The sequence below is a fragment of the Pristiophorus japonicus genome, chromosome 3, assembly GCF_044704955.1.
Source record: "Pristiophorus japonicus isolate sPriJap1 chromosome 3, sPriJap1.hap1, whole genome shotgun sequence".
Lineage (NCBI taxonomy): Eukaryota > Metazoa > Chordata > Chondrichthyes > Pristiophoridae > Pristiophorus > Pristiophorus japonicus.
In genome coordinates this window covers 260,347,241-260,364,274 of record NC_091979.1, presented here as the reverse complement: position 1 = coordinate 260,364,274, position 17,034 = coordinate 260,347,241, and the positions used below count along the sequence as shown (strand labels likewise).

The window sequence follows — 17,034 nt, the reverse complement described above, 5'->3', positions numbered from 1 at the left end:
TTCTCCCTTGTCCACTTCACTAGTTACATCCTCAAAAAATTCTAGAAGATTTGTCAAGCATGATTTCTCTTTCACACATGCATGCTGACTTGGACCGATCCTGTCACTGCTTTCTAAATGCGCTGCTATCAAATCTTTAATAATTGATTCCAACACTTTCCCCACTACTGATGTCAGGCTAACTGGTCTATAATTCCCTGTTTTCTCTCTGCTCCTTTTTCAAAAAGTGGGGTTACATTAGCTCCCCTCCAATCCATAGGAACTGATCCAGACTCTATAGAATGTTGGAAAATGATCACCAATGCATCCACTATTTCTAGGGTCACTTCCTTATGTACTCTGGGATGCAGACTATTAAGCCCTGAGGATTTATCGGTCTTCAATCCCATCAATTTCCCTAACACAATTTCCTGACTCATAAGGATTTCCTTCAGTTCCTCCTTCTCGCTAGACCCTCGGTCCCCAAGTATTTCCGGGAGATTATTTGTGTCTTTAGTGAAGACAGAACCAAAGTATTTGTTCAATTGGTCTGCCATTTCTTTGTACCCCATTATAACTTCACCTGAATCTGACTGCAATGGACCTACATTTGTCTTCACAAATCTTTTTCTCTTCACATACCGAGAGAAGCTTTTGCAGTCAGTTGTTATGTTCCCTGCAAGCTTGCTCTCATACTCTATTTTCCCCCTCCTAATTAAACCCCTTGTCCTCTTCTGCTGAATTCTAAATTTCTCCCAGTCCTCAGGTTTGCTGCTTTTTCTGGCCAATTTATATGCTTCTTACTTGGATTTAATACTATCCCTAATTTCTCTTATTAGCCACAGTTGAGCCACCTTCCCCGTTTTATTTTTACGCCAGACAGGGATGTACAATTGTTGAAGTTCATCCATGTGATCTTTAAATGTCTGCCATTGCCTATCCATTCTTTTGTTAAATATGTAGGGTGCCAAAATTTGAAATGAGTTATTTATTAAACGTAATAATTGTGAAAACTAAACCACATCACTTTTTTTGAATTTGTGGCCTACTGTCCATTCCTCCCCCACCGCCCCCCCTGCCCCCGATCCATTTCTTTGCTCACCATGTGGAGTGCGTTAGGGTGTTTTGTGATATTAAACCGCTACATAAGTGTCAAAATCTCAATAATTGGATATGGTTATATGCTGGAATAACTACTGAATGTGTTACTGTTCCTGCTTGTGATTAAACCAGCTCCAATTTGTTGTGTTGTATATTTTACCTTGTGTTCCAGTAGCATTTGAATAATTGTACTTGCTGACCAGGACGACTGCAACCTGTTTCAAAAATTATTTAAAACTCTTAAGTTTCTCACTTGATAAAACTGCACGTGTGCATGGTTCCCTGATAATGGGTGATATTCTGTCGACCCACATGAGTGTTTTCAGATGCTGGAGTCTGCATTTGCTGCTTAATGATGGGCATCCCAAGGGTATATCATAAATTCAATGGAGGAATAATAGGATGAACCTCGCCAGGCAATCGTGCAGAGCTTTGTATTCTCGCTTGGGTGTCTTAGCTCACATCCCTTGGTAGCTTGCAGGAATCTTTTCAAAAGATGTGCAGTGATCAGCTGCTATTTGGAGTCTATATTCCTGTATCAGTATGATTCGTCTCTGTATTTTGAGGTACTAGAATGTTTCTATTCTTGATATTTAGATGGTTTTGGTTTGTAACTCTGCAGTATTGTTTTCTGTTGTACTTTCAATTAAACTTTAGGCAGTGGAGAAATATACATGACTGTATACACTAGTTAATTGATCAGAGCTAAGTTGCTGCATTCACTTTGCAGAGGTTTAGTTTGTGAAATAATTTGCATTCAAAATATGTTGGATTACCTGGAGACCCTGATTCATGTCCATTTGCTTTGCAGCTGACTGAGGAGATGTCCTTGCAAGAATTTACTTACTGGCATTGTTTGGAATGTATTTTTTGCATCTTCTGGTTAATTTAGTTTGTACAATATTGGACTGCTCTGAGCAAGTTCAGCGGAAATCTTACTTTTATGGGGTCATTATGAATGCATAATAATTGGACGTGTCTTGGAACAAAATCATTGAAAATCCAGATGAATCTTCTTCCTTCCACATCCTTCACACACTGTGTAGTATAATTACTATACTAATCGGGGCTATAAAAAGAGCTGGAGCATGCCACTGCAGCTTCAGCGCGAGCTGACACAAATGTGTGACGGCTTTGAGGTGGACGACTGGGTGACGTCATCAGGACCCAGGTCGCTGTTTGGAGCGTGGGCAGGAGCATCAACAGGGCCCTTGTACAGCAGAGGAGCGGGAAAGTCGTGGCGGACTTGCGACGAGTGATTGGGGCGGAGGAATGATGTGGGATTGAGGCGGAGATTTGGTGGGTGATCGTGACGGAGGTTCGGCGAAGGTTTGGTGTGGCAGTGCGGCGAACGCTTGTGGCGGGGGTGCAGCGAATGCTTGTGACGGAGGAGCGGCGAGAGATCATGGCACAGGTGCGGTGAATGAGGGTACAGAGCCCAGAAGAGCCAAGGGCCCAGGGGCAGCACGGGCCTGCCCACACTGCGATATGTGTGCGCACTAGGTCTGTGCAGCAGAGCAGGTCGCCAGTCGTCCTGGTTAACCCTTGCCACTGGATAAAGGCCTAGCTTTGTCAAGCCCATATGGTGGCTGGTGTGCAACGGTCACCACATGTTTAAAAAAAATCCACGCACAGGCATCTTCCATCCCCTCAATTGGAGTTGAGGGTTGGAACATCTTGTCCTTCATTGAAACATCTGTGAACTCATGTGGAAGCAAGTCATCCTTGTTCGAGGGACAGCTTATGATGATGATGCTATGATGTGCATAATTAAAATATCATATTCTGGAATATCTCCAGTTTAATATCTGTTTAAAGCCCAGTTCTGTTTGGGTTAGTCTTGTGACTATTTCCGTTTTCAGTGACCTATTTCATTGGATCATTAGGTATCCCATTTTATGCCAGCTATTTGGAAATTGTGCACAGTTAGGCATTCACTGTTTTGGAATTTTCAATTCGTTCTTAAGTTAATGTACTGGTTATTTGAACCAGTATCTTAGCATTTGTTCTAAATTGTTTTGTTATCCAAGATGATAGGGAACAAAAGCATATAAAATGTGATTAACCTCATTAAGAGGCTTAAAGCATGGTTTAAAAAAAAATGCTTATGTAAGCCTGAGAGAGGGAAATAAACATTTCATAAATGGCCTGCTTTCTGTTACTACTTATCCTTTTAAAAATAGGTCAAATGTGGATGTATAGAGCTGCCTTCATTACACTAAATAAAGTGTGTTTATAATGTATTTTGAAAAAAAATCCTTTAAACAAAATGCATTTTTGTGGTAAAGGAAATGTTGTGGAAAGAAACCTTTTAAAGGGCTGGATTTTCGTTAGGTTTACGACCAGGTTTTTGCCGCGATTTGACCCTCCGCGGCGAAAACCCGGTCGCAAAGCCTGGGCGGGATCCTCTCGGGTACCTGTTTGCGGTGGCACTTTCAAGTACCGCTGGGGAGAGGTGCGCAACGACTCGGATTGCGTTTGCGGCCGAGTTTCGGCACTCTCCCGACCCGTCCGCTGCGACAAGTCAAACCTGTCGGTGCAGCCCTGCCAGCAATGGTAAGTATAAAAAGCTGCAAAAAAAGGTAAGTTAAGGTTTTTTAAGTTTTAATTTTTGCAGCAGTTAGATAGTTAAGGGTCTTGTAAATGTTTTTGGGAATTCGGCCCCCCCCCCCCAAAGGCGCCTCTCGTAGCCCTGGACTAAAGTTGCCGAAACTTGCGTTTTGCGCCATGAACACTTGTGCAACGCCTCCCTTACTGATGCATCCCAGGCGCAGACGTAAAGGCTGAAAGTTTCACATATCGTGACCATTTTCGCTGAAAAAACCCCAAAATCCGGCTGTAATACCGTGGAACACAGTGTTACAGTAAGAACTTCAGAAATCATAATAACTAACCCCATTAGCCAAGGAACATCAAGTTCATATTTGGATATATAAATGTTTAATTTTGATAGTGCTTGCTGCAAGCATCATGCATCTAATTGCCTTGTAATTATGTTCTGGAATCTGCTAATTAATAAGATTTCCAAAGAAAATTCAATTGACAGTTTACCCATTGCTGCCCCATATGATGCAATTTTCAATCCCATCCATAATAATATATTCCCCAAGAAGTTGTCACTAATGTGTGATGAGTTATTTATTAGAGTGCCCACAATGCAGAACCTATTGTCCCAGTTTATACCTTTTTCAGCTCGGTAATTAGCTAATGCTCTGAAATGTAAATATTGGATTCCGACAATGTCTCCTCTTGTGCAAGAGAAATTAATGGTCAATTTAGAACTAAATTTCTGTGCTGCAATTTCTTTGTCGAAACATTTTTAAATTGGTTGCCCACAGCACATTTGTTAATAATTATACACTGCTTTCCATAAGTTCTTTATTGTTTCAAGAAGTTGAAGACTATCGTGATCTGTTTTGTTTGTAATTATCTGCATTTTAAAGCTTGCTTACCTTGTTTGACCAAAGAAAATTATTCCTGTGAGCATTAAAATGACATGTTTATTCATTCTTGGGCATCGCAAACAAAGCCAGCATTTATTTGCCCATCCCTAATTGCTTTTGAGAAGGTGATGTAGAGTTGCCTTCTTGCAGTCCATGTGGCGAGGGTATTCATAGGAACAGGGAAACAGTAGGCCATTTAGCCCTTCGAGCCTGTTCTGCCATTTAATGAGATCATCGCTAACATATGACTGAACTCCATATAGCATCTTTGCCCCCATATAGAAACAGAGAAACATAGAAAATAGGTGCAGGAGCAGGCCATTCAGCCCTTCTAGCCTGCACCGCCATTCAATGGGTTCATGGCTGGACATGAAACTTCAGTACCCCCTTCCTGCTTTCAAGCCATACCCCTTGATCTCCCGAGTAGTAAGGACTTCATCTAACTCCCTTTTGAATATATTTAGTGAATTGGCCTCAACCACTCTCTGTGGCAGAGAATTCCACAGGTTCACCACTCTCTGGGTGAAGAAGTTTCTCCTCATCTCGGTCCTAAATGGCTTACCCCTTATCCTTAGACTGTGACCCCTGGTTCTGGACTTCCCCAACATTGGGAACATTCTTCCTGCATCCAACCTGTCCAAACCCGTCAGAATTTTAAACGTTTCTATGAGGTCCCCTCTCACTCTTCTGAACTCCAGTGAATACAAGCCCAGTTGATCCAGTCTTTCTTGATAGGTCAGTCCCACCATCCCAGGAATCAGTCCGGTGAATCTTCGCTGCACTCCCTCAATAGCAAGAATGTCCTTCCTCAAGTTAGGAGACCAAAACTGTACACAATACTCCAGGTGTGGCCTCACCAATGCCCTGTACAACTGTAGCAACACCTCCCTGCCCCTGTACTCAAATCCCCTCGCTATGAAGGCCAACATGCCATTTGCTTTCGTAACCGCCTGCTGTACCTGCATGCCAACCTTCAATGACTGATGTACCATGACACCCAGGTCTCGTTGCACCTTCCCTTTTCCTAATCTGTCACCATTCAGATAATAGTCTGTCTCTCTGTTTTTACCACCAAAGTGGATAACCTCACATTTATCCACATTATACTTCATCTGCCACGCATTTGCCCACTCACCTAACCTATCCAAGTCACTCTGCAGCCTCATAGCATCCTCCTCGCAGCTCACACTGCCACCCAACTTAGTGTCATCCGCAAATTTGGAGATACTACATTTAATCCCTTCGTCTAAATCATTAATGTATAATGTAAACAGCTGGGGCCCCAGCACAGAACCTTGCGGTACCCCACTAGTCACTGCCTGCCATTCTGAAAAGTACCCATTTACTCCTACTCTTTGCTTCCTGTCTGACAACCAGTTCTCAATCCACGTCAGCACACTACCCCCAATCCCATGTGCTTTAACTTTGCACATTAATCTCCTGAGTGGGACCTTGTCGAAAGCCTTCTGAAAGTCCAAATATACCACATCAACTGGTTCTCCTTTGTCCACTTTACTGAAAACATCCTCAAAAAATTCCAGAAGATTTGTCAAGCATGATCTCCCTTTCACAAATCCATGCTGACTTGGACCTATCATGTCACCATTTTCCAAATGCGCTGCTATGACATCCTTAATAATTGATTCCATCATTTTACCCACTACTGAGGTCAGGCTGACCGGTCTATAATTCCCTGCTTTCTCTCTCCCTCCTTTTTTAAAAAGTGGGGTTACATTGGCTACCCTCCACTCGATAGGAACTGATCCAGAGTCAATGGAATGTTGGAAAATGACTGTCAATGCATCCGCTATTTCCAAGGCCACCTCCTTAAGTACTCTGGGATGCAGTCCATCAGGCCCTGGGGATTTATCGGCCTTCAATCCCATCAATTTCCCCAACACAATTTCCCGACTAATAAAGATTTCCCTCAGTTCTTCCTCCTTACTAGACCCTCTGACCCCTTTTATATCCGGAAGGTTGTTTGTGTCCTCCTTAGTGAATAGTGAACCAAAGTACTTGTTCAATTGGTCTGCCATTTCTTTGTTCCCCGTTATGACTTCCCCTGATTCTGACTGCAGGGGACCTACGTTTGTCTTTACTAACCTTTTTCTCTTTACATACCTATAAAAACTTTTGCAATTCGCCTTAATGTTCCCTGCAAGCTTCTTCTCGTATTCCATTTTCCCTGCCCTAATCAAACCCTTTGTCCTCCTCTGCTGAGTTCTAAATTTCTCCCAGTCCCCAGGTTCGCTGCTATTTCTGGCCAATTTGTATGCCACTTCCTTGGCTTTAATACTATCCCTGATTTCCCTAGATAGTCACGGTTGAGCCACCTTCCCTTTTTTATTTTTACGCCAGACAGGAATGTACAATTGTTGTAATTCATCCATGCGGTCTCTAAATGTCTGCCATTGCCCATCCACAGTCAACCCCTTAAATATTATTCGCCAATCTATCTTAGCCAATTCATGCCTCATACCTTCAAAGTTACCCTTCTTTAAGTTCTGGACCATGGTCTCTGAATTAACTGTTTCATTCTCCATCCTAATGCAGAATTCCACCATATTATGGTCACTCTTCCCCAAGGGGCCTCGCACAATGAGATTGCTAATTAATCCTCTCTCATTACACAACACCCAGTCTAAGATGGCCTCCTCCCTAGTTGGTTCCTCGACATATTGGTCTAGAAAACCACCCATATGCATTCCAGGAAATCCTCCTCCACCGTATTGCTTCCAGTTTGGCTAGCCCAATCTATGTGCATATTAAAGTCACCCATTATAACTGCTGCACCTTTATTGCATGCACCCCTAATTTCCTGTTTGATGCCCTCCCCAACATCACTACTACTGTTTGGAGGTCTGTACACAACTCCCACTAATGTTTTTTGCCCTTTGGTGTTCTGCAGCTCTACCCATATAGATTCCACATCATCCAAGCTAATGTCTTTCCTAACTACTGCATTAATCTCCTCTTTAACCAGCAATGCTACCCCAGCTCCTTTCCCTTTTATTCTATCCTTCCTGAATGTTGAATACCCCTGGATGTTGAGTTCCCAGCCCTGATCATCCTGGAGCCACGTCTCCGTAATCCCAATCACATCATATTTGTTAACATCTAATTGCACAGTTAATTCATCCACCTTATTGTGGATACTCCTTGCATTAAGACACAAAGCCTTCAGACTTGCTCTTTTAACACCCTTTGTCCTTTTAGAATTTTGCTGTACAGTTGCCCTTTTTGTTCTTTGCCTTGGGTTTCTCTGCCCTCCACTTTTCCTCATCTCCTTTCTGTCTTTTGCTTTTGCCTCATTTTTGTCTCCCTCTGTCTCCCTGCATTGGTTCCCATCCCCCTGCAATATTAGTTTAACTCCTCCCCAACAGCACTAGCAAACACTCCCCCTCGGACATTGGTTCCGGTCCTGCCCAGGTGCAGACCATCCGGTTTGTACTGGTCCCACCTCCCCCAGAACCGGTTCCAATGCCCCAGGAATTTGAATCCCTCCCTGCTGCACCACTGCTCAAGCCACGTATTCATCTGCGTATATCCCTGAATACTTTTGGCTAACAAAATCTGTACAGAAATTTATCAATCTCAGCTTTAAAATTAACAATTGACCCAGCATCAACTGCCATTTGTAGAAGAGAGTTCCAAACTTCTGGCACCCTTTGCATGTAAAAGTGTTTCCTAACGTCACTCCTGAAAGGCCTGACTCTAATTTTTGTGCTATGTTCCCAAGTCCTAGATTCCCCAACCAGTGGAAATAATTTCTCTCTCTTTGCTGCTTCAGTTCCCCTTAATCATTCCCACAATGAGGTCGAGAGTTCCAGGATTATGACCCAGTGACGACAAAGGAATAGTGATGTATGTCCAAGCCAGGAAAGTGTGTGACTTGGAGGTGATGGCGTTTCCATGCACCTGTTGCCTATGTCCTTCTAGGTGGAGTAGTTTAGGAAGGTGCTGTCGAAGAAGCCATGGCAAGTTACTGCAGTGCATCCTGTAGATAGTTCACAATACATCTTTTTGATAAACATTTGAAGCAAAAACATTTGAAAAACGAGGATAATGAGGAAGCAGACATTCATTATGGATTACTCAAGTAAAGAACTGCCACAGACACAATGGGTTAAATGGCCGTCGTCTGTGATATAACCTCAATGGAAATATATTAAATATTCACAAGGCAAAAAGCTGGGAAATGTAGGTGCAGTTCATTATTAACTGTGTAAACCATAGTGAAATGGATAAATGTTATCATCTGATTAATGCTCCTAAAAATAGTGTGATTTTCCTGAACACTAATTTCTTTCTTCGTCATGCAATGAAAGGAATTGTCAGTCATTTTCAGTTCTGTATGACCCTCTTGGTCAATCCGATAGCAGCAACTGAAAGATTAACAGCTACTTTTTCTATTAAAACATGTTTCATAATGCTGAAGCTCATTATATCAATCATTGGGTGCAGAGCTCCATTAATAATACTCAAGAAATTGTTTTGGTCTTCCAGATTACAAATTGGTGCAAGATCCAGTTATAAAGGAAAGGCAACGTGTTATCAACAATGCCTTTTAATATTTGTCCATGACTTTCAATATGTTTTGTATATATCGATTTTTGAATCAAATTTATTATAAAACATACTCTGAAGGAAAAGACATGGCCTTCCACATGTCCATACTGGCTCATTATCAACTTTAGCAAATAACTGTATCCGCACTGAACAGGTTAACAATTTACATAAGAAATAGGAGTAAGACATTTGGCCCCTCGAGACTGCTCTGCCATTTAATAAGATCATGGCTGATCTGAAACATAGAAAATAAGTGCAGGAGTAGGCCATCCGGCCTTTTGAGCCTGCACCAGCATTCAATAAGATCATGGCTGATCATTCTTTCAGTACCCCGTTCCTGCTTTCTCTCCATGCACCTTGATCCCTTTAGCCGCGAGGGCATTATCTAACTCCCTCTTGAATATATCCAATGAACTGGCATCAACAACTCTCTGCGGTAGGGAATTCCACAGGTTAACAACTCTGAGTGAAGAGGTTCATCCTCATCTCCGTCCTAAATGGCTTACCCCTTATCCTTAGACTATGCCCCCTTGTTCTGGACTTCCCCAACATCGGGAACATTCTTCCCGCATCTAACCTGTCCAGTCCCGCCAGAATTTTATGTTTCTATGAGATCACCTCTCATCCTTCTAAACTCGAGTGAATACAGGCCCAGTCGATCCAGTCTCTCCTCATATGTCAGCCCTGCCATCCCGGGAATCAGTCTGGATAACCTTCGCTGCACTCCCTCAATAGCAAGAATGTCCTTCCACAGATTAGGAGACCAAAACTGAACACAATATTCCAAGGCCCTGTGCAACTGCAGTAAGACTTCCCTGCTCCGTTACTCAAATCCCCTTGCTATGAAGGCCAACATACCATTTGCAGCCTTCACCGCCTGCTGTAACTGCATGCCAACCTTCAATGACTGATGAACCATGACACCCAGGTCTCGCTGCACCTCCCCTTTTCCTAATCTGCCGCCATTCAGATAATATTCTGCCTTCGTGTTTTTGCCCCCAAAGTGGATAACCTCACATTTATCCACTTAATACCGCATCTACCATGCATTTGCCCACTCGCCTAACCTGTCCAAATCACCCTGCAGCCTCTTAGCGTCCTCCTCACAGCTCACACCGCAACCCAGTTTAGTGTCATCTGCAAACTTGGAGATATAACACTCAATTCCATCATCTAAATCATTAATATATATTGTAAAGAGCTGGGGTCCCAGCACTGAGCCCTGCGGCACTCCATTAGTCACTGCCTGCCATTCTGAAAAGGACCCGTTAATCCCGACTCTCTGCTTCCTGTTGCCAACCAGTTCTCTATCCACGCCAGTACATTACCCCCAATACCATGTGCTTCGATTTTGCACACCAATCTCTTGTGTGGGACCTTGTCAAAAGCCTTTTGAAAGTCCAAATACACCAATTCCACTGGTTCTCTCCTGTCCACTCTACTAGTTACATCCTCACAAAATTCTAGAAGATTTGTCAAGCATAATTTCCCCTTCATAAATCCAAGCTGACTTGGACCAATCCTATCACTGCTTTCCAAATGTGCTGCTATTTCATCCTTCATGATTGATTCCAACATTTTCCCCACTACTGATGTCAGGCTAACCGGTCTATAATTACCCGTTATCTCTCCCTCCTTTTTTAAAAAGTGGTGTTACATTAGCAACCCTCCAGTCCATAGGAACTGATCCAGAGTCGATAGACTGTTGGAAAATGATCACCAATGCATCCACTATTTCTCGGGCCACTTCCTTAAGTACTCAGGCCCTGGGGATTTATCGGCCTTCAATCCCGTCAATTTCCCTAACACAATTTTCTGCCTAATAAGGATATCCTTCAATTCCTCCTTCTCACTTGGCCTTTGGTCCCCTAGTACATCCGGAAGGTTATTTGTGTCTTCCTTTGTGAAGACAGGACCAAAGTACTTGTTCAATTGGTCTGCCATTTCTTTGTTCCCCATTATAAATTCACCCGAATCCGACTGCAAGGGACCTACGTTTGTCTTCACTAATCTTTTTCTCTTCACATATCTATAGAAGCTTTTGCAGTCATTTTTTATGTTTCTGGCAAGCTTCCTCTCGTACTCTATTTTCCCCCTCTTAATTAAACCCTTTGTCCTCCTCTGCTGTATTCTAAATTTCTCCCAGTCCTCCGGCTTGCTGCTTTTTCTGGCTAATTTGTATGCCTCTTCCTTGGATTTAACACTATCCTTAATTTCCCTTGTTAGCCACAGTTGAGCCACCTTCCCCGTTTTAATTTACTCCAGACAGGGATGTACAATTGTTGAAGTTCTTCCATATGATCTTTAAAGGTTTGCCATTCCGTATCCACCGTCAACTCTTTAAGTATCATTTGCCAGTCTAATCTAGCCAATTCGCGCCTCATGCCATCAAAGCTACCTTTCCTTAAGTTCAGGACACTAGTTTCTGAATTAACTTTGTCACACTCCATCTTAATAAAGAATTCTACCATATTATGGTCACTCTTCCCCAAGGGGCCTCGCACAACAAGATTGCTAGTTAGTCCCTTCTCATTACACATCACCCAGTCTAGGATGGCCAGCTCTCTGGTTGGTTTCTCGACATATTAGTCTAGAAAACCATCCCTAATACACTTCAGGAAATCCTCCTCCACTGCATTGCTACCAGTTAGGTTAGCCCAATCAATATGTAGGTTAAAGTCGGCCATGATTACTGCTGTACCTTTATTGCACACATCCCTTATTTCTTGTTTGATGCTGTCCCCAACCTCACTGCTACTGTTTGGTGGCCTGTACACAACTCCCACGAGCGTTTTCTGCCCTTTGGTGTTCCGTAGCTCCACCCATACCGATTCCACATCATCCAAGCTCATGTCCTTCCTTACAATTGCATTAATTTCCTCTTTAACCAGCTGCGCCACCCTGCCTCCTTTTCCTTTCTGTCTATCCTTCCTGAATGCTGTGAATACCCTTGGATGTTGAGTTCCCAGCCTTGGTCACCCTGGAGCCATGTCTCCGTGATGCCAATCACATCGTATCCGTTAACTACTATCTGCACAGTTAATTCGCCCACCTTCTTCCGAATACTCCTCGCATTGAGGCACAGAGCCTTCAGGCTTGTCTTTTTAACACGCTTTGACCCTTTAGAATTCTGCTGTAATGTGGCCCTTTTTGTTTTTTGCCTTGGGTTTCTCTGCCCTCCACTTTTGCTATTCTCATTTCTATCTTTTGCTTCTGTCTCCATTTTATTCCCTCTGTCTCCCTGCATAGGTTCCCATCCCCCTGCCATATTAGTTTAGCTCCTCCCAAACAGCACTAGCAAACACGCCCCCTCGGACATTGGTTCCGGTCCTGCCCAGGTGCAGACCGTCCGGTTTGTACTGGTCCCACCTCCCCCAGAACCGGTTCCAATGTCCCAGGAATTTGAATCCCTCCCTTCTGCACCACTGCTCAAGCCATGTATTCATCTGAGCTATCCTGCGATTTCTACTCTGACTAGCACGTGGCACTGGTAGCAATCCTGAGATTACTACTTTTGAGGTCCTAGTTTTTAGTTTAACTCCCTAAATTCGTCTCGTAGGACCGTATCCCATTTTTTACCTATATCGTTGGTAACTATATGTACGACGACAACTGGCTGTTCACTCTCCCTTTTTAGAATGTCCTGCACCCGCTCTGAGACATCCTTGGCCCTTGCACCAGGGAGCAACATACCATCCTGGAGTCTCGGTTGCGGCTGCAGAAACGTCTGTCTATCTGATCATGGATTTGGCTCCACTTCCCTGCCCACTCCCCATAACTCTTTATTCCATATCGCTCAAAAATCTGTCTATCTCCATCTTAAATATATTCAATGACCCAGCCTCCATAATTCTCTGGGGCAACAAAGCCTTGCTGAATGCTGTGAATACCCTTGGATGTTGAGTTCCCAGCCTTGGTCACCCTGGAGCCATGTCTCCGTGATGCCAATCACTGACTTGCTGTATGATATCTTATGTAGTTCTAATTCTCTCTTCTGTGGTGTTACTATACATTTCAGGATATTTGCATTTTTGCAGTTGTCTTATTATCAGGTGACCTATTTATTTCATCTGCGGTTCTACTTCGAAAGCTAACTTTTAAACTGCATAGTGCTTCCTACTTTACTTTTGTTTTCAATAAGCAAACCGAAAGGAAAGTTTGACCAATTATTTTAGTAACTACAAAGTAATTTGCTATTGACCTTTTAAGTTTTGCTACAGCTGATGAATATAATCAAGTCTCTTTTATCTAGCTTGTGATGAATGGAAAGTTCTTCCAAAGCCCAATTTGCATCGCGATCTCAATAGGTTTGGACACTCGGCAGTTGTAAGCAATGGGTGAGTACATCACTGCCTCTGTTTATCTATTTTGACATCCAATTTACTAATTTACTCAGTTGGTCAAAAAATCTTTTTCTTTATTATTGCATTACCCTTCCTGGCATTTGTTGATAAATCACAGAAATTTGGTATCCCCTCCCCACCGGTTTAAGTTGCTAGCAAAAGTGAAATGTGTGAAAATATCCATCGAGCACATTCATTTGGGAACACAAGTCTTCAGATTATCATTTATACATGACTTTTATTTTTTTTTAAAGTATTTTCTGCCCTTATGTGGGTTGCAGTGCTCATCATGCTCTGGGTGAGAGGGTATCTGGGAATCTACTTCCAAACTCTTAGTACTGCTTAGGAAGTACTGCCAGTTCTGAAATCGACAACTTTATCATAATTCCTCATTCCCTGTGGGAGATGCTGCTGATTTTTCACTTGATTGAAGTACCACCTACTTGATTGCTTAAACTGTGCGGGGAAACATGGCACATACTGTGTCCTATTGCTCTGTAGGTTAGTGCTATCCCGTTTAGTCTCTTTCTTTATATAAATTATTTAATGAGCCATTAATTTTATCCCCAATTGTGTAAATTTTAAACTTGCAGGTAGCAATAAGGTTACACATTTAAGTTTAAACTTATTTTTCCTTCCTCTTCCAGGTCTATGTATGTGTTTGGTGGTTTCTCCAGTATGCTTTTGAGTGATGTCCTTGTATACAAGCCTCCAAACTGTGAGGCCTTCAACGAAAATCTTTGCTTAAATGCTGGTCCAGGTATTAGGTGTTTGTGGCAAAAGCATCACTGTGCTCCATGGGAACTGGGCGACAGTAATAGTAGTTTCCATGAGGTGAAATGTCCCCTCAAAACCAGTAAGTACTGATAACTCGTGAATAGCATTGGCTAAAACTAGATTTTTTTCCAAAGCAACTCTTAACATTTATACCAGGATCATAACAGTTGTGATCACAGTAATAAGTAATTTAGGGAATAGCACGAGCTTTGGATGCAAATTAATTTATAGTTTTTGTTTGCCCTTTTTACCTCCTTAGCAAGCTTTAATTATTTTAAATACTTTTAAAATGTCTATGCTAGAAAATATGTATTCAAGAAAACAAACGTTGAAGTTTAACTGTATATTTCAAATCTTCCGGACTTCTTTCTTTGCATAGTATAATGTCCCACAGTGCAGATACCTGTCCTCCCATTATAGCGTTCCAATGGTGAGTGTGAATCACAACTGACACCGTTACTGGTCGAATGACCTGTAGAAGGAGCAGAATAAATTGTGAATCTTGTATTTGTTGAAGGGTCAAGAATAACCATAAAAATTAAAAGGTCATTGACCTGAAATGTTAACTTTGTTTCTCTCTCTCTCCACAGACACTGCTTGACCTGCTGAGTATTTCCAGCATTTTCTGTTTTTATTTAAAATTAAAAGTCTGTGTGCCTGCCCTATGGCCAACCCATGGTTCGTTTTGCACACTCTTGTAAACATCATTGGGGTAATGACATAACATTCTATCCTTAAACCTTGAAACCCAGCTTGCATGGTTTGCATTTCAGAGCTTCAGACATTCTGAGAAATCAGCAGGCTCAAGTGAGAGGCCAACTATCCCACAACAGGTTGAATTTGTTGTGTTTTCCTAACTTTTTTTTTTCTGCAGACGTCGCCGTTGTCAGGTTTATCCTGAGGGACATTCCTTCAAGATAATTTGAAATTTATTTTGTAGAAACTTATTTCAGATATATTAATAACTACAATTTAAAAATCTGTGCTCTGAACCAATTGACATCATCAATTATGTAGGAGGTCTGTGTTCACTGCCTGAGAATGGAACATGATTTAAATTCGTTATGGGTCGTACATATTAGGCTGTACATGCACCACAACAATAAAACCAAGAAAGAAATGGCTTATCAATTCAAGACTTCTATTATCTCAGAATAAAACACAGCAGATTTTTGCATCCTCAAAACCCTTCTGAATATAAGCAAGTGTCAAAAAGATCAGCAAGTTCTACAGGGGTTGTTTCCTGCATCTTCAATTATATGATTCTTTTAAATAGTACCCTGCAGTTTAGTTAGTGTCCGTCACAAAGTGCACATGACATCCCACAGGAAAGCAGGCTATGGTTTGTCGGAATGGTTTAAATTGATTTCACCATTTGTATAAGGAACAAAGAGTACTCAATGCAATCCAGCAGTGCTTTACAACAAATAGGGAGCATAATTGCATTTATTCCATAACATTCAAATGATGCTGTCTGCCATTTCAATCAGTGCGCCAGTATTGCATGTATGAGCTGCAAGAAAATAAATGTGTACAAGAGTGTGCAAAGCAAAACTTAAATTGGATCACTCAGTGACATTGACCCATGAGTTGGCCATAACTCAGCTAAAAAGCTTATATTTTTCATTGTTGTTCCTGACCTGTCAACAAATACAAGATTCACAATGTATTCTGCTCCTATGGGTCGTTCAACCAGTAAAGGTAGCAGTTATGACTCACGGTCACTATTGGAGCTACAGTCGGAGGGCAAAGTGTGAGACTGCTACTGTTCTGCTGTCTAGGTCACTTAAATCCGAGTAAATAGCCCCAATATGACTTAAGAGTCAGATATTTCAGGAACGAGCCACACTTAAAGCACTAAGCCTGAAATAGCCCTGAGGGTTAGTAATGCTTCTTAAAATAGTATCATCTTGTCAACCTATTTCCCAAAGAGCTGCTTTCCATTAGAATATAACCCCTTATTAGAATAGATTTGCTTGGTCATGACCTCAGAACATAATGGTCTTAATTTGAGCTGAGATTTTACCTACAAATACCTATTTTACTACTACAAAAACAACTTGGTGTTATGTAGCACCTGTTAATGTGATAAAACATCCCAAGACACTTCACAGGAGCATTATTAAACAAAATTTGACACCAAGCCATGTGAGATATTAGGGAAGATGGACAAAAGCTTGGTCAAAGAGGTAGGTTTTAAGGAGTGCTTTAAAGGAGGAAAGAGAGGTACAGAGGTTTGGGGAGGGAATTCCAGAGGTTCGGGTCTTGGTAGCTGAAGACATGGAAGAGCTTATCCTGGGGAATCCTTTGACGTGAACAGCTTTGAGGATGTAGCAGCACTAAAGAGGGTTACTGAATGAGATGATTATTAATCAATGCTATTAAGTAGGACAGAAAAGTCTGTTGGATACTAAGGGAATCAAGGAATAGGGGAATAAGAACATAAGAATTAGGAATAGGCCATCTAGCCCCTCCAATAGGGCAGGAAAGTGGAGTTGAGGTAAAAGATCAGCCATCATATTGAATGGTGGAGCAGGCTCAAAGGGCCTGTTCCTATTTCTTCTGTTCTTATGTAGCATAACAATTGGCATCGTTTAGCTTGCTTTTCCCACTAGTTTCACTGTTTTCAGTTTCAGCAGCTGGTTGTTTAATCGGCTATGCAAAGGTTGAAAGGTGGGATGACTGACCATGGGCAACAGAAAGTATTTCTTGAGTAATGACATTCATAACGTAAAATTGGTGTTCAAAGACTTGGAGAAATATGAAGCATGTCATACAAGCACACAACGTAGGCATGAGAAAGGGCAATTCCGTTTTCCAGA

At 42.0% G+C, this 17,034-nt stretch overlaps 1 protein-coding gene across 2 annotated transcripts in view; it reads left to right on the top strand.

Moving 5' to 3' along the window:
• The window catches only part of atrnl1b (attractin-like 1b), a 1,062,984-nt gene that overhangs the window by 218,202 nt on the left and 827,748 nt on the right, over positions 1 to 17,034 (top strand). For both annotated transcript variants that reach the window (XM_070876576.1, XM_070876575.1), the window contains exons 11-12: positions 13,345 to 13,429; positions 14,083 to 14,291. In XM_070876576.1, the coding sequence (XP_070732677.1) occupies positions 13,345 to 13,429; positions 14,083 to 14,291 (294 nt within the window). The remainder of the gene's footprint in view (positions 1 to 13,344; positions 13,430 to 14,082; positions 14,292 to 17,034) is intronic.